General features: G+C 42.1%; 1 protein-coding gene across 2 annotated transcripts in view; it reads left to right on the plus strand.

The window, feature by feature from the left end:
- The window catches only part of ASXL3 (ASXL transcriptional regulator 3), a 183,396-nt gene that overhangs the window by 89,530 nt on the left and 70,231 nt on the right, over positions 1 to 23,635 (plus strand). Inside the window, exons 1-2 of one of the 2 annotated variants that reach the window (XM_077270430.1) lie at positions 20,737 to 20,752; positions 20,942 to 21,059. In XM_077270430.1, coding sequence (XP_077126545.1) covers positions 20,981 to 21,059 — 79 coding nt within the window. In that variant the 5' untranslated portion in view covers positions 20,737 to 20,752; positions 20,942 to 20,980. Of the gene's footprint in view, positions 1 to 20,736; positions 20,753 to 20,941; positions 21,060 to 23,635 lie in introns of those variants that run through there. The other variant, XM_077270429.1, reaches the window with a different exon arrangement.

Below are 23,635 nucleotides of genomic sequence, written 5' to 3' on the forward strand. Positions count from 1 at the left end.
CTGAGGTAACATGCTGACCAAATACTGACCGTGTGAATGTGGGCATATACTCGATAATTCCTTTCATATACCTCCCAGTGTATTATCCTCACCCCATGGCTCCTCAGTCATATTAAATAGTTGTGTGTTTATTTAGTTCTTATCAAGAATCATCACAAACCTGAAATATACATTTCTTATACATATGTGGTCATACTTATCTGTGTAGCTGAAATTGTACCTTGTCATCGACTGACTCCTGTATTATTGATTACTTTATTTTAAGCATTGCTTTTTCTGAAATTCTAGCTTGTGAAGCTGCAAGTTCAGAGCTCAGTGAGACTTCCCTAAGTCACCTGCTCTCCTTCCCTCCCTTCTGTGTGTTACTACCCTGTGTGCTCGTCTGTCCTCCCTCTCACAATGACATGACTTTGCAAGCTGTAATGTCTATGAGCAGTGGCGTTGGGCCCTGGTGGAAAATTTGGACCTTGGCCCCCACATGCATGTTCGTCAAGTGTGTGGGCCCTTGTAGCATTCGACATTCTGTGAAGACATATGCATTCACCCTCGCATGTAATCCTGTAATAATGTTCCACATCCTGGCCCCTTTCTGTAATAATGTCCTCCATCCTGGTCCCTTTCTATAATAATGCTCTCTACCTTGACCTCTTGTAATAATGCTCCCATTCTGGTCCCCTTCCAGTTATAATTTACCCCATCCTGGTATAATGTCTCCATCCTGGGCCCCTTCCTGATATAATGTCTCTTTTTCCCCCTTTTTCCTAGTATAATGTCTCCCTTTCCTGGCACGCCCTCCATCCTGGATCCCTTCCTGGTTTAATTCCCCCCATCCTGGGCCCCTTCCAGTAATAAATGCCCCCCATCCCAGGCTTCTTCCGGTAGTAGTGTCTTTGTTCTGCGTCTCTTCTCCAAGAAGTATAAAATAAAGATTCCACTCGCCTTCGCCTGCTCCCACGGCATGTAGCGTCCTCTTCCAAAGCCGGTAGCTGTATTCAGCATGCAAGCACCGGGCAGCCATGACGTCCCTGCCAGTGACTTGCACACCACCGTCAGCTGCCGGCCTCTGATTGGCTGACGACGTGTATTGCAGTGCAGGGAGCTCTGCACATCAATACATTTCTACTGGATGTGCGTCCTCGGACCCCCATTCAGCTGAATTGTCTGCTAGCGTCATCGGGCCCTCCTCCCACACTGGCACGGCTGCAGTCGCACTCTCTGCTCCTTGGGTTTTCAGTGTCAAAAACTAAGTTAGCAGAACTACATCGACTACATATTGATTTTTGCTCATGAGTTTGGATTTTTCTTCGTGAAAAATCCAGTTTTGGGTGTTCTGACCTGTATTGATGCGCAGTATAAACGGTCTATCGGTGAAAGCATTGATATTAATCAGGCCATACTTTTGGAGACTGTTATTTATAAGGTAAGAAATGTAATATTTTGAGGCACCACTCCAGCGTTCTTTTTATTGCAGTGCGAGAGTGGTGCTACTAATGTAGGATCCCTGTACCTAATATACTTGCCACCCCCAGTCTCCAGCACTTCCTGGCATCCTCTCCAGTCCCCCACCGCCATCTTGTGACCCCAACTTCTGACTTACCGGAAGTTAGAAGTTCGGTCTCAAGCTTTCACTGTAAGTCTAAGGCTATGGTAGACTTGTATTGTAAAGTGACCTCCGACTCGCTACAGCTAAGACTGACCATCGCAGCGCTGATAGAGGATGAAGACGTAGCGGGTAAGTATGGGAGTAGTGGCAGGGAACTTGCGATAGCAGCACCACTCCAGCACTTCAATAAAAAAACAAAATGCTTTAGTGGTGCTTTAAGGGTTTTCATAGCCATGTATTCCTTAAGTAACAATCCAGGTAACAACCTGATGGGTCAGAAAAACACATTAGAATTGAGATCCTGGAGTTTATCAAGTATATGTAAGGAGCTGTGAAGTGCTGCGCTTCCATCCAGCTCTTCAGGCAGACATCAGATTCATGTACCGCAGCAGATACCCATTGTATAACACGCCTGCCTAATTTCACCTTCTGTACGCTGTATACTACATCTGACGCATCCAGCCGGGAGAGTTTATTTGTAATATATCTTCATTGCTTTATTTTGGTATTTTCTATTTCCACTTATTTTTTGGTGTTTTACTGTTTGTTATAAATAAGAACTCTGCTACCTTTTGCCTTACTATTTCTCTGAATGGACTGGTAATATCAAGGCAAGGCAATATTCCTTAATAAATATTCATATAGCATGTTTCCAGACAAATATGATATGCCTGCATCAGGTGTTCATTTATTAATAAAAAAAATAAATCAGAAAATAGAACAGAGTGTGTGACCTGCTTGTTGACAGTTTATCTTTATTGTTTTTTCTCTATCAACAATAACCTAATTCCTGGGAAAATTTTGCCTTTTCTTTTTTACAAACCTTTTTGGCACTCTCCCTCCCCTCCCCCATCTAGCCATATGTATTGGGGGGGGGGGAGTCTGCTCCTGTAAATTTCCCTTTTATGAATACATAACCCCATCCTTTTTTCTCTATTTTTTCAGTCTTTCTCTTTTTTTTTTTTCATTTTGTGGAAAATCCACTAGCAAAGAACTTTTACGTTTACCAGGGTAGGTTGGGGTTAACTGCTTATTTTCTTTGCAGTGACCACTGCAGGGGTACTGCAATATTTCAGGAGGGGCTGATCATGTGGTACAGGAGAGCCCAAATTTCCTGGATCTTTATATCTGGTTCACATTAAGTGATTACATTGTTGTTTTTTTCTTTTCTCTCCCAATAGCTTTCGCATATGTAATCCGATTAAAGTGGAACTGTCTTTTAGGCCACGTTCATACGTTCAGAATTTGGTCAGTAATTTACGTTAGTATGTTTAAGACAGTCAGGAGTGGGACAATAAGAGGAAAAGTATAATAGAAACACATCACCTCTTCTGTATTTATCACCCACTCCTGCTTTTGCCTTACAAATACTGATTTAAAATACTGACCAAATACTGAACATGTGAAAGTGGCCTTAGGATAAGTTGCAGCAGTATGTCTGTCTCTACCTCTAACTCCTCCTTCTCCTGCTAACTCCGCCTCCTCCCACTAACTCCTCCTCTTCTGCTAAGGCTGTGGTCACACTGCGTTATGGCAGTCCGATAACACTGCCATTAACCCCTATTATCGGGCGCATCGCCAACGCATGCCATAGTCGGCATGCGCTAGCGATGTGCCGTCATTCAGTGACGGAGCCTCGGACGCAGGCTGCAGCGTCTCAGGCTCTGTCACCGCTAGCACAGATGAATCATCTGCGCTAGCGGTATAGCATAACGCCATGGCGTGTATGCTATAGTGTTAACGCATTATGAACCTGGCGTAACTCCTCTGCCGCTAGCTCATCCTCCTCCGCTGACTTCTCCTTTTCCGCTAACTCCTCCTCTTCCGCTAACTCGTCCTCCTCCTCTTCCTCCTCCTCCTCTCCCGCTAACTCCTCTCCTGCTAACTCCTCCTCGGCTTGCCTACATTGAATTTTTTGAGCAGCAACTGTCGTCCTCTGTCAGTACTGTACAAATCTCTGTTCACTGAAGACAGATTTTACCTGGGAATTAAAGGGAATCTATCACCTCAATTTTGCCCGATAAACTGAGGCCACCGCCATCAGGGGCTTATCTACAGCATTCTGTAATGCTGTAGATAAGCCCCACGATGTAACTTGATAGATAAGAATAACAGGTTAGATTACACTCACCCAGGGGCCGTCCCAGTTCGGTTTGGGTCCATTGGCGTTGCGGTCCGGGGCCTCCCATCTTCATACGATGATGTCCTCTTCTTTGCTTCCTGCCGCGGCTCCGGCGCAGGCGTACTTTGTCTGCCCTGTTGATGGCAGAGCAAAGTACTGCAGTGCGCAGGTGCCAGGAAAGGTCAGAGAGGAAACACAGAAGAGGACGTCATCACATGAAGATGGGAGGTGATGGACCTGGACTGCGAATCCCATCGGATCGAGACCGCCCCTGGGTGAGTATAATCTAACTCGTTTTTCTCATCTTTCAGGTTACATTGGGGGCTTATCTGCAGCATTACAGCATGCTGTAGATAAGCCCCTGATGACGGTGGTCTCAGTTTATAGGGCAAAATTGAAGTGACAGATTCCCTTTAAGGCCACGTTCACACTTTGTGGCCTGCTCTGCGGGTTAATCCCGCAGCGGAATTGATAAATCTGCAGGGCAAAACCGCTGCGGTTATCCCTGCAGATTTATCGCGGTTTGTTCCGCGGTTTCCGCTGCGGGTTTCCGCCTATACTATTGATGCTGCATATGCAGCAATATGCAGCATCAATAGTAATGTAAAAAATAATAAAAATTGGTTATACTCACCCTCCGATGTCCGGATCTCCTCGGTGCTGCAGGCGGCTGTGCCGACAAGGACCTTTGTGACGTCACGGTCATGTGACCGCGGCGTCATCACGGTCATGTGACCGCGACGTCACCACAGGTCCTGCTCGCACAGCAACTGAGACCGGACGCCGCGGGCAGCGCTGAGAGGTGAGTATAGCATCATTCTTTATTTTAATTCTTTTTTTTTACACACAAATATGGTTCCCAGGGCCTGGAGGAGAGTCTCCTCTCCTCCACCCCGGGTACCATCTGCACATTATCCGCTTATCTTCCCGCAACGTGGGCACAGCCCCATGCGGAAAGTGAGCGGATCAATGCATTTCTATGGGTGCAGAACCGCTGCGATTCTGCACCAAGAAGTGACATGCTCCTTCTTTTTTTTCCGCGGAAATTCGCAGCGTGGGCACAGCGGGTTTTGTTTTCCATAGGGTAACATTGTACTGTACCCTGCATGGAAAACTGCTGCGGATCCGCAGTGTCAAATCCGCTGCGGATCCGCGGCAAAACCCGCAAAGTGTGAACGTAGCCTTAGAGTGAAAGAGGAGTCCAGGAGGAGAAGGAAACAGATTTCTCTGATGAGATATATTACAAAGTTGCCTATTTTCATGTGTACCAAGGACTTAAAAAAACAAATTATAGTTCATCTTTAAGTTTGTAATGAGGGTTCAAGGAATATTTATAGCAAATGTCCGTTCATTTCATGTGGCTCCTGGTAATTACATATTTTTTTAATCCTGTTTGTTTCTTTCCATGCACCCTGTTACGAGCTGTCAGTCATTGATCACTAGTCATTATATTGACTTACCTAAATTGTATCTTTCTGTACTATGCTTTTGCTCTTTAGAATAACATTGAATAATTTGGCTTCCAAGTGGACCTTTGCTAACAGACTACTGCTTTGATGGCAAGTGATAAATTCCCTAATAAAGATTGCACTGCAATTTTCCATGCTGCTCCGCGTATAATTGGTTCAGAGTTTATATAAATGTGCAATAAAATGAAGCTGTGGTGATATAAATAATAACTGAATTATGATTGAATCAGTAGCTTTATTACATGAAGCTATGAAATGAATGCAAACTATCAGTGGTACATTTTTTTTCTTGCATTGATTTAATATCAAAGGATGTAGCACTGTGTAACTATTATTTATTTAGCATAGACGAACGTCCCAAGCTAGTTTGAGCCTTTATTCGTATGGCAGAGTGATTGAGTTCCTGTTGCTTTGCTGTGGCTTTTTGACTTTGATCAGTATTGTGTGAAATTTCAAAGGTTATCTTACATGCTGTGTTTTTTTTTTAGGACATTAAATTGACATTTCGGAAAATGTAGTAACAAAATGAGAGGTTAACACTGCAAACAAAAAAGCAAAATTATGTTTTTAGCATTGCAGCAATTCATACATCTAGGAAAAAAATATCTTATTTCATAAATGGCCTTCCCACCGTGCATGGATGGCACTTGGCTCACTAAGCTTTTTTCTTCTGCCTCATTAACCCTGTCTATCTTACACTAATGAGTACAGTACATGTCGTACCAGTAAATTATTCAATATTTACACTTGCTATGAATCTAGTCAATTTTTTCCCATTTCTGATTCCTATTAAATCAATTCACATCCTGCACCTGATGTATGTGATGTATGCTGGGCAAACATTTCTCATTATAGTGTGCGTTTTCCATTGTTTTTTTACCATCTAATTTATATTTATAAAGTGTGCCGTCTAGCTCCTCTTCTATGTAGTCTCAGGGTAAATGAAACAACCAGTTTTTATCACTTGTAACATTCTCAAGAAAGTGGGCATAAGTCCATCGGTTTCAGAAAATAACCTAACATGCTGATTCAGAGAAGGAAAAAACTCCATGATGCAAATGCTAATTGCCTCATATTAAGGGAAAAAAAAATCCTTCCTGACTCCACATACGGCAATCAGATCAGTTCCCAGGATCAACATCCCATCAACAGAATCTAGTGCCCATAACCTGTAACATTTATATTTTTCAAGAAAGGCATCCAAGCCCTCCTTGAACTTTTTGAACCCCTTTACCCCCAAGGGTGGTTTGCATGTTAATGACCAGGCCAATGTTTGCAATTCTGACCACTGTCCCTTTGAGGTTATAACTCTGGAACGCTTCAACGGATCCCGGTGATTCTGACATTGTTTTTTCTTTACATATTGTACTTCATGATAGTGGTAAAATTTCCTTGACATTACTTGAGTTTATTTGTGAAAATCATGGAAATTTGGCTAAAATGTTGCAATTTTCCAAATTTGAATTTTCATGCCCGTAAATTACAGAGATATGTCACACAAAATACTTAATAAGTAACATTTCCCACATGTCTACTTTACATCAGCACAATTTTGGAACCAAAAATTTTTTTTGTTAGGGAGTTATAAGGGTTAAAAGTTGACCAACAATTTCTCACTTTTACAACACCATTTTTTTTAGAGACCACATCACATTTGAAGTCACTTTGAGTGGTCTATATTATAGAAAATAACCAAGTGCGACACCATTCTAAAAACTGCACCCCTCAAGGTTCCCAAAACCACATTCAAGAAGTTTATTAACCCTTCAGGTGTTTGAGGAATTTTTGTAGTGTTTAAAAAAAAAAATGAACATTTAACTTTTTTCCACAAAAAATTTACTTGTGATCCAATTTGTTTTATTTTACCAAGGGTAACAGGAGAAATTGCACCCCAAAAGTTGTTGTACAATTTGTCCTGAGTACACTGATGCCCCATATGTGGGGATAAACCACTGTTTGGGCGCATGGCAGAGCTCAGAAGGGAAGGAGCGCCATTTGACTTTTCAATGCAAAATTGGCTGGAATTGAGATGGGACACCATGTTGCGTTTGGAGAGCCACTGATGTGCCTAAACAGTAGAAACCCACCAAAAGTGACCCCACTTTGGAAAGTAGACCCCCCAAGGAACTTATCTAGATGTGTGATGAGCACTTTGAACCCCCAAGTGCTTCACTAAAGTTTATAACGCAGAGCCGTGAAAATAAAATCCTTTTTTTTCTGCAAAAATGATTTTTTTTTAGCCCCCAGTTTTGTATTTTCCCATGGGTAACAGGAGAAATTGGACCCCAAAAGTTATTGTCCAATTTGTCCTGAGTACACTGATACCCCATATGTGGGGGCAAACCACTGTTTGGGCACACGGCAGAGCTCGGAAGGGAAGGAGCATCGTTTTACTTTTTCAACGCAGAATTGTATGGATTGAGATCGGACGTCATGTTGCGTTTGCAGAGCCACTGGTATGCCTAAACAGTGGAAACCTCCCACTTCTAACTCCAACCCTAACCCCAACACACCCCTAACCTGAACACACCCCTAACCCTAATCCCAACCCTAACCATACTCCTAACCCAACCGTAAGCGTAATCCAAACCCTAACCCCTACTCTAGCCCCAACCCTAACTTTAGCCCCAACCCTAACGGGAAAATGGAAATAAATACATGTTTTTATTTTATTATTTTTCCCTAACTAAGGCGGTGATAATGAGGGGTTTGATTTACTATTTATAGCGGGTGTTTGTTGGGTTTTTATGATTGGCAGCTGTCACACACTAAAAGACGCTTTTTATTGCAAAAAAATATTTTTTGCGTTAACACATTCCGAGAGCTATAATTTTTCCATATTTTGATCCACAGAGTCATGTGAGGTCTTGTTTTCTGCGGGACGAGTTGACGTTTTTATTGGTACCATTTTCAGGCACATGACATTTTTTGATCGCTTTTTACTCCGATTTTTGTTATGCAGAATGAGCAAAAACCAGCAATTCGTGAATTTCTTTTGGGGGGGCGTTTATACCGTTCCGCGTTTGGTAAAATTGATAACGCAGTTTTATTCATCGGGTCAGTACGATTACAGCGATACCTCATTTATATCATTTTTTATGTTTTGGCGCTTTTATACAATAAAAACTGTTTTATAGAAAAAATAATTATTTTTGCATCGCTTTATTCTGAGGGCTATAACTTTTTTTTTTTTTTTTCGCTGTATGGTGACTCGTTTTTTGTGGGACAAGATGACATTTTCGGTGGTACAATGTTTATTTATATCCGTCTTTTTGATCGCGTGTTATTCCACTTTTTGTTCGGCGGTATGATGATAAAGCATTTTTTTCTGCTTATTTTTTTTTTTTTTTCGGTGTTCACTGAAGGGGTTAACTAGTGGGACAGTTTTATAGGTCGGGTCGTTACGGACGCGGCGATACTAAATGTGTACTTTTTTTTTTCTTTACATAAAAAAATATTGTTCCAATAAATACATTTCTTATTTATTTAGGATTTTTTTTTTTTTTTTTTACACATGTAAATATTTTTTTTTACTTTATCCCATTGTGGGACATCATGTTATAGTGTCAGATCGCTGATCTGACACTTTGCAGTGCACTGTGTCAGATCAGCGATCTCACAAGCACTGTAGGAGGCTTGCAGGCATCTGCTCTGAGCAGTCGCTTGCAAGCCACCTCCCTGCAGGACCCGGAAGGAGCCCCGCAGCCATCTTGGAACCGGGGCCTGCAGGGAGGAGGACGGAGGAGATGCTCGGAGCAACGCGATCACATCGCGAGGGTCTCAGGGAAGCACGCGGGGAGCCCCCTCCCTGCGCAATGCTTCCCTATGCCACCGGAACACTGCGATCATCTTTGATGGCAGTGTTCCAGGGTTAATGTGCCAGGAGCGGTCAAGGACCGCTCCTGGCACAGTGTCGGGTGTCAGCTGCGATAGTCAGCTGACACCCGGCCACGATTGGCCACGCTCCCCCCGTGAGCGTGGCTGATCGCGTTAGACGTACTATCCCGTCGGTGGTCATACGGGCCCATACCACCTCGACGGGATAGTACGTTAAATGTTAAAAAGTGGTTAATGAATCAACCATAACATAATGTGATAGAGCGTTACATACACTGATGAGCAAAAGGGTAACAGTGTTTTGAAGTTTTGACTTTCAGGCTCCATATCTCACTATCCACTAGCATAATTTTATAGACAATCATCTTGACTATCTCATGCATAAATTTGACTTGTAACTATTTAGCATATGATGAGTTATGCATGAAAATGAAGGTATCCAGCTCAGGAAATAAAATCAAAGTCTTATTTGGACAAATTTAAAAAGTACGCTGCTTGACAAACCAGTGCATACTGGAGGAAGGAATGTCTTGAATAACTGGACGCGTTTCGAACACGTATAGTGCTGTAGGTTGGTATCGATTTAAAAGGTTTTTGGCGTTTACTCCCTATTTCTATTGCTAAACTGTAAGCTTAGACACCTCTCACTAAACTAAACCGATTCACTCCAGTATGGTTGCTGTGCTGCACTCCCTGCCCCTGCTTTTATACAGGCTGCGATAGCCTGTGCTATACTATGTGATTGCCGCAAGTCATTATTGGGACCCTTTCCTGAGGTCCTGTGAGCCCTTCAGGCTGATGCCATCTTCTGCATTGTGTAAATAGCAGCGGGCATGTTTGGTGCTTCCCTCAAGTTGAATTGCAATCTGGTTAAATTCACCGGGTCCAGTGAAATTTCTAAAATTAAAGACATTTGATTTGGATCATATCAATTCGCTCCTCTCTAGTGGAGACACGTTTTGATATTGCACCCTCTGTTTTTTGAATTGTGTGTTTTTCACTTTGGTATTAAGAATCCAATATGTTTAGCTGCCTTATTTATTATATCCGGTGCCTTATTACAAACCATCTTGCTCTAGTTATGCTGCTCATAGACTGGGGACTGTATTGTGGTGCATCATTCTATATAGAGACCATTTTATACCAATGTTTTGTGTATCCTGGCTGTACTGTTACTGGTTCAGAAGGTCAATTGATGTTTAATTGAACTAAAATTGAGATATTTGATCTGTGTTGTCTACACATGTGATAGGTTTTTCTATATTTTTTTTTTTTTTGCCATCCGGAATGTGAATATCTTTTTATAGACAGTCACCCCTTTATCTGCACTGACTATATTTGCATGCCTTGCTGTGTATGACTCTAAGATATTTCTATACTTAGAATACAAGCTGTTGGGAATATACAGTATTCATTACACAAACGTACAACCGATGTCTGCCGTGAAGTCATTATAATTCACATAGCCTGGTATTCTTTTAGAAATTGCTGAGATTGCTGTGATTACATACTGTGAAATACAATTTTAAATGTAAGAATGTAAAAATTACTCTAAAATACAGTTGCTGCAGGGAAACAGTAAAATGGTGTCGGATAAGCTTGTAACGAAGAGCCTTGTCACTTCATTCATTCTGATTCTGCCCCAACTGCAGGCAGCATCAATCAGACCCTGGCTGCACAATGGCAGCCAAGTGTAGCACCCTCTGAAGTGCTGCAGCGTCTCCGAAAAATACAGTTGGAAGAACCGACCAGTGGCCATAACCAGAGATGAGGCTAGTCCTCTAAAGGTGGCTTCACAGGTCTCTCACTATGGTGCTCATACCCAATACTAAAAAAGTGAGGCGCATGCATCAAAATATTTGTCATGAGGACTACCTCTCTGCTAAAATGCCTCCTGTGCCTCCTGTTTCCTCCTCGCACTGAGTGAGTACAATCCTTACATGATAGATAGATAGATAGATAGATAGATAGATAGATAGATAGATAGATAGATAGATTAAAAATAAATAAAAAAGTGTTAGTTTATTCAGACCCACATGTCTGGGCGACATTTCGGCTCACACTGAGCCTTTCTCCAGCAGTGGGTGTTACAAACAGATGTGCTTTTATAGACATAATTAACAATTATTGAATATTCATAATCAAATGGTAAAGTGCATTAAGAAAACATTTCATAAAATATAAATAAATCCAATATCATTCATGTGACACCATTTCAAATACTTTGTCAAAGAAAGTGCTTTACACCATGTTCAAAATTATTATGCAAATGACATTTTTCTCTGATTTTCCTAAATGGTCGGTGCAAATGACAGTCAGTCTAATAAAAGTCATCACCCGTTAGAGTATACATCGAATTTTATTGAGGAAACCTCCCAATGATAACAGTATAATCTCCAAAATGAATAAAAGCTCAAAATGCACTGTTCCAAATTATTAGGCACAGTAGAATTTCTAGACATTTGATTTGTTTTAAAGAACTGAAAATGCTCATTTGTGGAATTTGCAGCATTAGGAGGTCACATTCACTGAACTAAAAAAGCTATTTAACTCCAAAACATCCCAACAGGCCAAGTTACATGTTAACATAGGAACCCTTTTTTGATATCACCTTAACAATTCATGCATCCATTGAACTTGTAAGTTTTTGGAGAGTTTCTGCTTGTATTTCTTTGCATGAAGTCAGAACAGCCTCCCAGAGCTGCGGTTTTGATGTGAACTGCCTCCCACCCTCATAGATCTTTTGCTTGATGATACTCCAAAGGTTCTCTATAGGGTTGAGGTCAGGTGAAGATGGTGGCCACACCATGAGTTTATCTCCTTTTATGCCCATAGCAGCCAATGACTCAGAGGTATTCTTTGCAGCATGAGATGGTGCATTGTCATGCATGAAGATGATTTTGCTCCTGAAGGCACGTTTCTGCTTTTTAGACCATGGAAGAAAGTTGTCAGTCAGAAACTCTATATACTTTGCAGAGGTCATTTTCACACCTTCAGGAACCTTAAAGGGCCCTACCAGCTGTTTCCCCATGATTCTGGCCCAAAACATGACTCTTCCACCTCCTTGCTGATGTCGCAGCCTTGTTGGGACATGGTGGCCATCCACCAACCATCCACTACTCCATCCATCTGGACCATCCAGGGTTGCTCGACACTCATCAGTAAACAAGACTGTTTGAAAATTAGTCTTCATGTATGTCTGGGCCCACTGCAACCATTTTGGCTTGTGAACACTGTGTATGGTGGCCAAATAGTAGGTTTATGCACCACAGCAAGCCTTTGAAGGATCCTACACTTTAAGGTTTGAGGGACTCCAGAGGCACCAGCAGCTTCAAATAACTGTTTGATGCTTTGTAATGGTATTTTGGCAGCTGCTCTCTTAATCCAATGAATTTGTCTGGCAGAAACCTTCCTTATTATGCCTTTATCTGCATGAACTCTCTGTCCTCTGTTTCAGCAACTAATCTCTTCACAGTATGATGATCACTCTTAAGTTTTCATGAAATATCTAATGTTTTCATACCTTGTCCAAGGCATTGAACTATTTACTGCTTTTCAGCAGCAGAGAGATACTTTTTATTTCCCATATTGCTTGAAACCTGTGGCCTGCTTAATAATGTGGAACATCATTTTTAAGTAGTTTTCCTTTAATTAGAATCACCTGGAAAACTAATTACCACATTTGTTTAACCCCTTCCTGACATCTGACGTACTATCCCGTCGAGGTGGGGTGGGCCCGTATGACCACCGACGGGATAGTACGTCATACGCGATCGGCCGCGCTCACGGGGGGAGCGCGGCCGATCGCGGCCGGGTGTCAGCTGCATATCGCAGCTGACATCCGGCACTATGTGCCAGGAGCGGTCACGGACCGCCCCCGGCACATTAACCCCCGGCACACCGCGATCAAACATGATCGCGGTGTACCGGCGGTATAGGGAAGCATCGCGCAGGGAGTGGGCTCCCTGCGGGCTTCCCTGAGACCCCCGGAGCAACGCGATGTGATCGCGTTGCTCCCAGGGTCTCCTACCTCCCTCCTCGCCGCAGGTCCCGGATCCAAGATGGCCGCGGCATCCGGGTCCTGCAGGGAGGGAGGTGGCTTACCGAGTGTCTGCTCAGAGCAGACACTTGGTAAGCCTGCAGCCCTGCACAGCAGATCGCAGATCTGGCAGAGTGCTGTGCACACTGCCAGATCAATGATCTGTGATGTCCCCCCCTAGGACAAAGTAAAAAAGTTAAAAAAAAATTCCCCACATGTGTAAAAAAATAAATAAAAAAAATATCCTAAATAAAGAAAAAAAAATATATATATTATTCCCATAAATACATTTCTTTTGCTAAATAAAATAAAAAAAACAATAAAAGTACACATATTTAGTATCGCCGCGTCCGTAACGACCCAACCTATAAAACTGCCCCACTAGTTAACCCCTTCAGTAAACACCGTAAGAAAAAAAAAAAAAAAAAAAAACGAGGCAAAAAACAACGCTTTATTATCATACCGCCGAACAAAAAGTGGAATAACACGCGATCAAAAAGACTGATATAAATAACCATGGTACCGCTGAAAACGTCATCTTGTCCCGCAAAAAACGAGCCGCCATACAGCATCATCAGCAAAAAAATAAAAAAGTTATAGTCCTGAGAATAAAGCGATACCAAAATAATTATTTTTTCTATAAAATAGTTTTTATCGTATAAAAGCGCCAAAACATAAAAAAAATGATATAAATGAGGTATCTCTGTAATAATACTGACCAGAAGAATAAAACTGCTTTATCAATTTTAACAAACCCGGAACGGTATAAACGCCTCCCCCAAAAGAAATTCATGAATAGCTGGTTTTTGATCACTCTGCCTCACAAAAATCGGAATAAAAAGTGATCAAAAAATGTCACGTGTCCGAAAATGTTACCAATAAAAACGTCAACTCGTCCCACAAAAAACAAGATCTCACATGACTCTGTGGACTCAAATATGGAAAAATTACAGCTCTCAAAATGTGGTAACGCAAAAAATATTTTTTGCAATGAAAAGCGTCTTTCAGTGTGTGACGGCTGCCAATCATAAAAATCCGCTAAAAAACCCGCTATAAAAGTAAATCAAACCCCCCTTCATCACCCCCTTAGTTAGGGAAAAATAAAAAAATAAAAAAATGTATTTATTTCCATTTTCCCATTAGGGTTAGGGTTAGGGCTAGAGTTAGGGCTAGAGTTAGGGCTAGAGTTAGGGCTAGAGTTAGGGCTAGAGTTAGGGCTAGAGTTAGGGCTAGAGTTAGGGCTAGAGTTAGGGCTAGAGTTAGGGCTAGAGTTAGGGCTAGGGTTAGGGCTAGGGTTAGGGCTAGGGTTAGGGCTAGGGTTAGGGCTAGGGTTAGGGCTAGGGCTAGGGTTAGGGCTAGGGTTAGGGCTAGGGTTAGGGCTAGGGCTAGGGTTAGGGCTGGGGTTAGGGCTGGGGTTAGGGCTGGGGTTAGGGCTGAGGTTAGGGCTGGGGTTAGGGCTGGGGTTAGGGCTGAGGTTAGGGCTGGGGTTAGGGCTGGGGTTAGGGCTGGGGTTAGGGCTGGGGTTAGGGCTGGGGTTAGGGTTGAGGCTAGGGTTGGGGCTAGGGTTGGGGCTAGGGTTGGGGCTAGGGTTGGGGCTAGGGTTAGGGCTAGGGTTAGGGCTAGGGTTAGGGCTAGGGTTGGGGCTAGGGTTGGGGCTAGGGTTAGGGCTACAGTTAGGGTTGGGGCTAAAGATAGGGTTAGGGTTTGGATTACATTTACGGTTGGGAATAGGGTTGGGTGTGTCTGGGTTAGAGGAGTGGTTAGGGTTACTGTTGGGATTAGGGTAAGGGGTGTGTTTGGATTAGGGTTTCAGTTATAATTGGGGGTTTCCACTGTTTAGGCACATCAGGGGCTCTCCAAACGGGACATGGCATCCGATCTGAATTCCAGCCAATTCTGCGTTGAAAAAGGAAAACAGTGCTCCTTCCCTTCAGAGCTCTCCCGTGTGCCCAAACAGGGGTTTACCCCAACATATGGGGTATCAGCGTACTCGGGACAAATTGGACATCATCTTTTGGGGTCCAAGTTCTCCTGCTACCCTTGGGAAAATACAAAACTGGGGGCCAAAAAATAAGTTTTGTGGGAAAAAAAATATTTTTTATTTTCACGGCTCTGCGTTGTAAACTGTAGTGAAACACTTGGGGGTTCAAAGTTCTCACAACACATCTAGATAAGTTCCTTGGGGGGTCTAGTTTCCGATATAGGGTCACTTGTGGGGGGGTTTGTACTGTTTGGGTACATCAGGGGCTCTGCAAATGCAACATGACGCCTGCAGACCAATCCATTTAAGTCTGCATTCCAAATGGCGCTCCTTCCCTTCCGAGCTCTGTCATGCGCCCAAACAGTGGTTCCCCCCCACATATGGGGTATCAGTGTACTCAGAACAAATTGGACAACAACTTTTGGGGTCCAATTTATCCTGATACCCTTGTGAAAATACAAAACTGGGGGCTAAAAATCATTTTTGTGAAAAAAAAAAAAAAAATTTTATTTTCACGGCTCTGCGTTATAAACTGTAGTGAAACACTTGGGGGTTCAAAGTTCTCACAACACATCTAGATAAGTTCCTTGGGGGGTCTAGTTTCCAATATGGGGTCACTTGTGGGGGGTTTATACTGTTTGGGTACATCAGGGGCTCTGCAAATGCAACGTGACGCCTGCAGACCAATCCATTTAAGTCTGCATTCCAAATGGCGCTCCTTCCCTTCCGAGCTCTGTCATGCGCCCAAACAGTGGTTCCCCCCCCCCCACATATGGGGTATCAGCGTACTCAGGACAAATTGGACAACAACTTTTGGGGTCCAATTTATCCTGATACCCTTGTGAAAATACAAAACTGGGGGCTAAAAATCATTTTTGTGAAAAAAAAAAAGAATTTTTATTTTCACGGCTCTGCGTTATAAACTGTAGTGAAACACTTGGGGGTTCAAAGCTATCAAAACACATCTAGATAAGTTCCTTAGGGGGTCTACTTTCCAAAATGGTGTCACTTGTGGGGGTTTTTAATGTTTAGGCACATCAGGGGCTCTCCAAACGCAACATGGCATCCCATCTTAATTCCAGTCAATTTTGCATTGAAAAGTAAAATAGCGCTCCTTCCCTTCCGAGCTCTGCTATGCGCCCAAACAGTGGTTTACCCCCACATATGGGGTATCGTCATACTCAGGACAAATTGCACAACAACTTTTGTGGTCTAATTTCTTTTCTTACCCTTGGGGAAATAAAAAAATGGGGGTGAAAAGATCATTTTTGTGAAAAAATATGATTTTTTATTTTTACGGCTCTGCATTATAAACTTCTGTGAAGCACTTGTTGGGTCAAAGTGCTCAACACACATCTAGATAAGTTCCTTAAGGGGTCTACTTTCCAAAATGGTGTCACTTGTACAGGGTTTCAATGTTTAGGCACATCAGGGGCTCTCCAAACGCAACATGGCGTCCCATCTCAATTCCAGTCAATTTTGCATTGAAAAGTCAAATGGCGCTCCTTCCCTTCCGAGCTCTGCCCTGCGCCCAAACAATGGTTTACCCCCACATATGGGGTATCAGCGTACTCAGGACAAATTGTACAACAAATTTTGGGGTCTATTTTCTCCTGTTACCCTTGGTAAAATAAAACAAATTGGAGCTGAAATAAATTTTGTGTGAAAAAAAGTTAAATGTTTATTTTTATTTAAACATTCCAAAAATTCCTGTGAAACACCTGAAGGGTTAATAAACTTTTTGAAAGTGGTTTTGAGTACCTTGAGGGGTGCAGTTTTTAGAATGGTGTCACACTTGGGTATTTTCTATCATATAGACCCCTCAAAATGACTTCAAATGAGATGTGGTCCCTAAAAAAAAAATGGTGTTGTAAAAATGAGAAATTGCTGGTCAACTTTTAACCCTTATAACTCCGTCAGAAAAAAAAATTTTGGTTCCAAAATTGTGCTGATGTAAAGTAGACATGTGGGAAATGTTACTTATTAAGTATTTTGCGTGACATATGTCTGTGATTTTAAGGGCATAAAAATTCAAAGTTGGAAAATTGCGAAATTTTCAAAATTTTCGCCAAATATTCGTTTTTTTCACAAATAAACGCAAGTTATATCGAAGAAATTTTACCACTATCATGAAGTACAATATGTCACGAGAAAACTATGTCTGAATCGCCAAGATCCGTTAAAGCGTTCCAGAGTTATAACCTCATAAAGGGACAGTGGTCAGAATTGTAAAAATTGGCCCGGTCATTAACGTGCAAACCACCCTTGGGGGTGAAGGGGTTAAGATTGATTTCAGTGATCCATTGAGCCCTGAAAGACAATACCATCCACTAGGTTATTTGAAAAACAAAACAATTAAATCTTTATGACACATAAATCCAATTTGCATAATAATTTGGAACACAATGTAGCGCTAAAGTGTCATTTATATCCATGTTAAAATTTATTCTATATCCATTTCTTATATTTAATACCATCATACATCAAATGGGGCTTAATCACGCTATTATCTCTAGCTGTGTAGCAAAAAATATATATCCTACCCCTGTGGGATCATGCTGTTCCACATGGAGGACGCCATTCACGCGGTTTCCAGCATTCTCTTTGGTTTACTGTCGCATGTCTCAGCGCATCACTACCCTGTCATAGGCTGTCGGCCAATCCTATGGAGTGTGTGGCAACTCCAACTGGCGCATGTGCACTTCTATGATACTGACATCTCGGCGCCATCTTAGATGTGGCATAATAGAATAACCCAATCGTATGTTAAAGAAAAATCCATCTGAATCTCAGAGGGCGGCGTTTTTAATTCACAACGCATCTCTAGCGCACATAAAGCTGCCTTATCCCTAATTCTGATGGAACACTTAAAATTCCCATTTTTTATATGCATACACCTTTCTGTTCTGAAAGGCCACAGAGGCTGCAACAACATTAAGCAAGAGGCATCACTAAGCAAACACCATGAAGACCAAGGAGATCTCCAAACAACTCAGGGTCTCTTGTTAAGAAGTACAAGTCAGTGTTGGGTTATAAAAAATTAAAAAAAATAAAATTAAAATAAAATATCCCAATCTCTGATGATCCCCTGAGCAGCATTAAATCCATTATCATCAAATGGAAAGAACAACCTTCCAAGAGCAGGCCACCCACCAAAACTCTCAGCACGGGCAAGGAGGACATTAATCAGATAAACCCAAGGTAACCCTGAAGGAGCTGCAGAGTTCCCAAGCCGAGACTGGAGTATCTGTCCATACGAACAATATAAGCCGCACACTCCATAGAGGTGGCTTTTATGGAAGTGGCCAGAAAAAAAAAGCCTTTACTTACCCAGACACACACACACGTAAGGCTCGATTTGAGTTTGCAAAAGACATGTGGGAGTCTCCTTAAATGTATGATGAAGGTGCTGTGGTTGGATGAGACCAAAATTCAGCTTTTTTTTCCCACCAGGGTAAACTCTGGCGCCAAACCAATGCAGCTCATCACCCCAGGAACACCATGTTTTTCGGTAGAAGGGACAAGGAAAATCGTCCAGGTCGAGGGGAAGATGGTGCAAAATACAGGAATTTTCTTGAGGAAAATCTGTCACTGATTTGAGACTGGGATGGAGGTTCACCTTCCAACAAGACAATGATCCAAAGTTTTGGAGTGACCTAATGAAAGCCCAGATGGTAATCCAATTGAGTCTGTGGTCACAGTTGAAGATTGTTGTTCACCAGAGGAAACCATCTAATTTGAAGGAGCTGGAGCAGTTTTTCTTTGAGGAATGGGCAAAAATCCCAGTGACCAGATGTGGAAAACTCAGAGACGTCTCCAAAACAACTTGCAGATGTAATTGCCACAAAAGGAGGCTCTACACAGTCCTGACTTTAGGGGGGGTGAATAGTTATACACTCTGAAGTTTTCAGTTACTTTGTCCTATTTGTTGTTTGCTTCACCAAACAAACAAAAAACAAAATTCACAGTTGTAGTCATGTTTTTTACATGAACTGATGCAAACCCTCAAAAAGAAAAACAGTGAAATTTTTTTTTCTTTAACAGCAGATCATATTTAATTTCAGCACTTCCCATTAAATATGATCTCTGGCTTCTGTTTTGCACTGGTCCACCTTTGGCTATCTCATTGGTCAAGTGTGAACAGGCTGAAGAATCCCATCCTGAATACTGTGATGAATGGATTAGCGTCTCATCCTGTTCATACTTGAACATTTCTTACACAGCCGTGCGATGGTTGGACATGATATGAGGAGCAGCAGTAGAATTATATACGTGTGCGTCCCCTATAATTATCATGGAATAAGTGGGCTCTGAATCCTGTCTTCCATTATGTATGCGTACGAGTGTGATAAAGCACCGCCTCAGGCGTTCACATCCTCTACAGCCATGTAACACAATGGGCGAGCTGTATGGTGAGGGGTATGAATAGATTAGAGATGTTCTGCCATCATGCTTCACATTGCTTTGCGTCTTCCTTTCATTCTTTTGCTTTTGTTGAGCTGATTTTTGTTTTCTCAGCTCATCCCCCTGGGCTCCGCCATTGGCCCATACACCGTGCCCAAATTGAATTAGAGAGGACTGCAACGTCAATGTGCGTTTCCCAAAATGCATGAATAATTTGGCTTGTAACCAGGGATAATATTGGCAACAGTTGGTTTGTTCTGAAAACCATGAGTAGCGGAGTTAATGTGCGTAACTATGTGGAAAATCTGCCGTTATCTGTAGACCGTTTTCTGACATTATCCACTCGAGCGCACTCTTGTGCAATCCAAACACTTCTTATAAATCTGGGATTTTCCGTCATGTCCTGTGAGTGTTTTTCTTTTCTTTTTTTCCCCATTTTTTATGGTTTTAAAATATATTTTTTATTGATAAATAATGTGTGTGTGTGTGTATGTATGTATGTATGTGTGTATATATATATATATATATATATATATATATGTATGTGTGTATATATATATATATATATATATATATATATATATATATATATATATATGTGTGTGTGTACATATATATGTGTGTGTCTATATGTGTGTGTGTGTATATATATATATATATATATATATATATATATATATATAATAGTACATTTTTATTTTCTTTTTCAAAAGTAATGGCACAAGTGTGGAAACGCACACCGCTTCAGAAGGCTGACAGTTCTGGTTAATGACAAGGTCTCGGCTAAACATTAGCTCACCCGTAGCACTTTTGTGCGCCTTCATCTGTCAGTATTTTTATTTTTTTTGTGAATGTGTGCTTTTTACTAGATTTTCCAACCTCCTCCTGTTGGCAGCTTGAAGGTTAATTCCCAAAGTCGGGCAGAGCGAAGCGCGGCGAGTGTTCCTAGGCTCGGAGCGATTCCTTCTCTCCTCAGAAATAAACGATTCCTGCCGTGTTCAGTGATTTCTGTGCAGCGCTCCGCACGGCTCAGCGAGTGCATCAATACTGTAGTCCTTACATGCCGCACATACTGATGACAATCTCTGTTTAACTTGATTGACTGAGCCGGATAGGGAAGCCGCTGCACCTGCGAGAGATGTACAGACATTTTCAGCCTGCTAAACACTTGGCGCTTTTTCCCTCTGACTTGAGAATGACGGTGTGATGTGCCTGAAGTGGTGAATTGGAGGTAGTACAGTCAGCTCCAGATGTCTTTGTTGTTATGAGCGGTGACATAAATGCAGTTCGGTGCAGGGTATTTGTGTTTGAACTCCCAAGTTTTAATTTTGTGTGATCGGAGGCTGATCGTTTCTAAGGGTTGGCACCTGGAGGGCAGACAGGCTGTGAATACATCTCCTGTGCTGGCTCCTCCGTGCTCACTCCAGCGTTGAGCCGGCTGATGTTCCCGGTAAAGCTGACACTCTGTTCTTTTTCCTTTGTTTAGGCTTTGAGGCAGCAGCAGAAGAGAAGAAATGGGGTCTCTATGATGGTAAACAAGACCGTCCCTCGTGTTGTCCTGACGCCTCTTAAGGTGTCTGATGAGCAGTCGGATTCACCTTCAGGTAAAGATGAAACCAGCGGCACGTTTTCTGAGAAAATCCACTCGCTAAGCCTTTGTGTGAGGAGGGCAGTGTGTGATGACAGCCGAGCTGCATGAAGAAGGCTTCTCTGCTCTCGCTCCTGTGTGCCGATATGCTCCGTGTTCGGAGACGGCTGTTTGTACCGATGCATGCACACCCCTTTACATACATGAGCGGGCGTTAGGATTCACAGCGCATAACAAGCCAGTCTGCCTGCTGCAAGCAAGATACGGGAACATAGCGATCATTGCAGCCTGGCTCCAGAAATTATGGATGGGACCACATGCTGGCGCTAAACGCCTGCAAATGGAGCTCCGTAACACGCAGTTATCTTGTCGAACGGTCATAAAAAGTATTACTGTAGATCCATTATCTGTGGATTACTAACCACGCTTGTTTTCTAAGACTGGCGGATATAAAGACAAAACATGCATGTCTGGTATAGCCAAGTGTGTTTGTTCAATATTTCACTGTAATTCTGTGAAGATATATATATATATATATATATATATATATATATATATATATATATATATACACACACACACACACACACACACACACACACACACACACACACACACACACACACACACACACACACATATACATATATATATATACATATATATATATATATATATATATATATATATATATATATATATATATATATATACACACACACACCCCTACACACCTGAAGCTATATATAGAGAGCGAGAGAGATTTTATTATTTCTCCTACTTGTTTCATTTTGCGGTTTACATGTTTGTTTTCTACATCGTTTCACCCCCGTTTCCATTGTGTTTTAGATGGTGTTTTACATTACTAACATCCTAGTAAGTAAAGTGCTGTATTGTAGAGTGGATAATTGGAGATTTCCCTGTAGCCGGTTGTTATTGTCTTTATTTAGTGACTCTGTAACGGTGGATGGTTCTCTTGCATTAGTTTTGTCCTTCTTTATTACCACTTCTAATATTTTTAGATAAATGTGATGTTTTATGAGTAAAAAAGAGATTTTATATATCTAATAAGAGATTCACAAGGCATAAGAAAAGTGTATTTATCTACTATATGTCCATGGGTGTATGTGTATCACACACATGATGTCCCAGAACCTTTACTCTCGCCACATGTGTGAAATCTAGTATAAGATCCTTTTAAACGTGTAAACCAATAACCAACATTTATCGCCTGTCCCCAAAATACGTAATAAAAGTGTGGTTGGTAGGGGTCAGCTTGGAACCCCATTTATACAGGGAGAGCAGGGGTGAATAGAGTGGTAAGTGTGTGTGTGACCACTTCTCCATTGACTCCTACCTGTCTGTGGTATTGCACATGTGTGACCACCTCCACCATAGATGGAGCATTAATACTCTATCCTCATGGGGGGCACAATTCCCTTTTCACATGATAAACATGTGTCCAATAGTGGGTGGCCTCCCACCAATCGTACATTTATGCTTTTTGCATGTAAAGTGATCCGATTTTGTGGGTGTTTTGCGGGTTCTCTGAGCATTGCATGGTCTGACTTTGTGGAGGTCCACTCCTGGGAAGATTGTCACCTGTCTTGAATGTTTTCCGCTTGTGGATAATTAACTCTTTCTATAAAATGATGGACTCCAAATTGTTTGTAAATGACCCTGTGGCCAGTTCCAGATTGATGGGCAGCGACAATTGCTTCTCTGAGATTGTTGCTGATGTTTTTCCTCGTTGGCATTGTGTTAACACTTGCCTGACTATTCCCGACCAGCACACGGCCTTATAGAAGTAGTCACAATTGCTGGCAACATATAATCAAGGGCGTTTATCAGCACCTGGCCGCTACTTATCCTCCTAATTCCTACGAAAGCAGTACGGGTATACTTCATTTTTCACGCACTGCTCCTGCATTTTGATTTAGTCTTTGTTAAATAATGTCATGGATTTTTCATATGGGGTTGTATTTACCCAATTGTAAGACCTTCTAAGGAAAGCCTTTTTTCTATGTCTTACTCCACAAATTCATAGAATTAAAGGAGGCTGTTCTTGTTTGTTTTTCTCATGACTACATACCACCTGTTGGTGGGATAACTCCTTTATAGGGAATCTGTCAGGTCATTTTTGCCCACCCTAGTAATGGTAGCCTGATATATGGCTTGTGCAGCCCCTTTAGGATATGTAACTTTTGTTGTTCGTTACCCCTTTGTGTTGCTGTAAGTCCCGGAAAATCTGTAGTCGTGTGCCGGCAAGTCAAGCGTATGTTAATACCAAATGAATACTTACCCCTTACCCCGCCCATAATCCCACCCACCCCTCTGCTTCGACATCACTGATTGGGTGCAGTCAAACTGTCGTAATACTCGCCCGAGGATCGCATCGCAAACCTCTGACTAGCCATCTGCTCTCCTGCCCTGAGTGACGGTGTGATGTATTTCTATGTAGCTGTCACTCTCGGCTCAGGAGAGCAGACGGCCAGTATGAGGACAGCGATGCGCTCCTCGGGCATATGGCAGTGTGACTGAATCAATGACGCCGGTGCAGAGGGGTGGGTGGGATTATGGCTGGTGGAAGAG

This window comes from Ranitomeya variabilis, chromosome 6 (assembly GCF_051348905.1).
Source record: "Ranitomeya variabilis isolate aRanVar5 chromosome 6, aRanVar5.hap1, whole genome shotgun sequence".
Taxonomy (NCBI): domain Eukaryota; kingdom Metazoa; phylum Chordata; class Amphibia; order Anura; family Dendrobatidae; genus Ranitomeya; species Ranitomeya variabilis.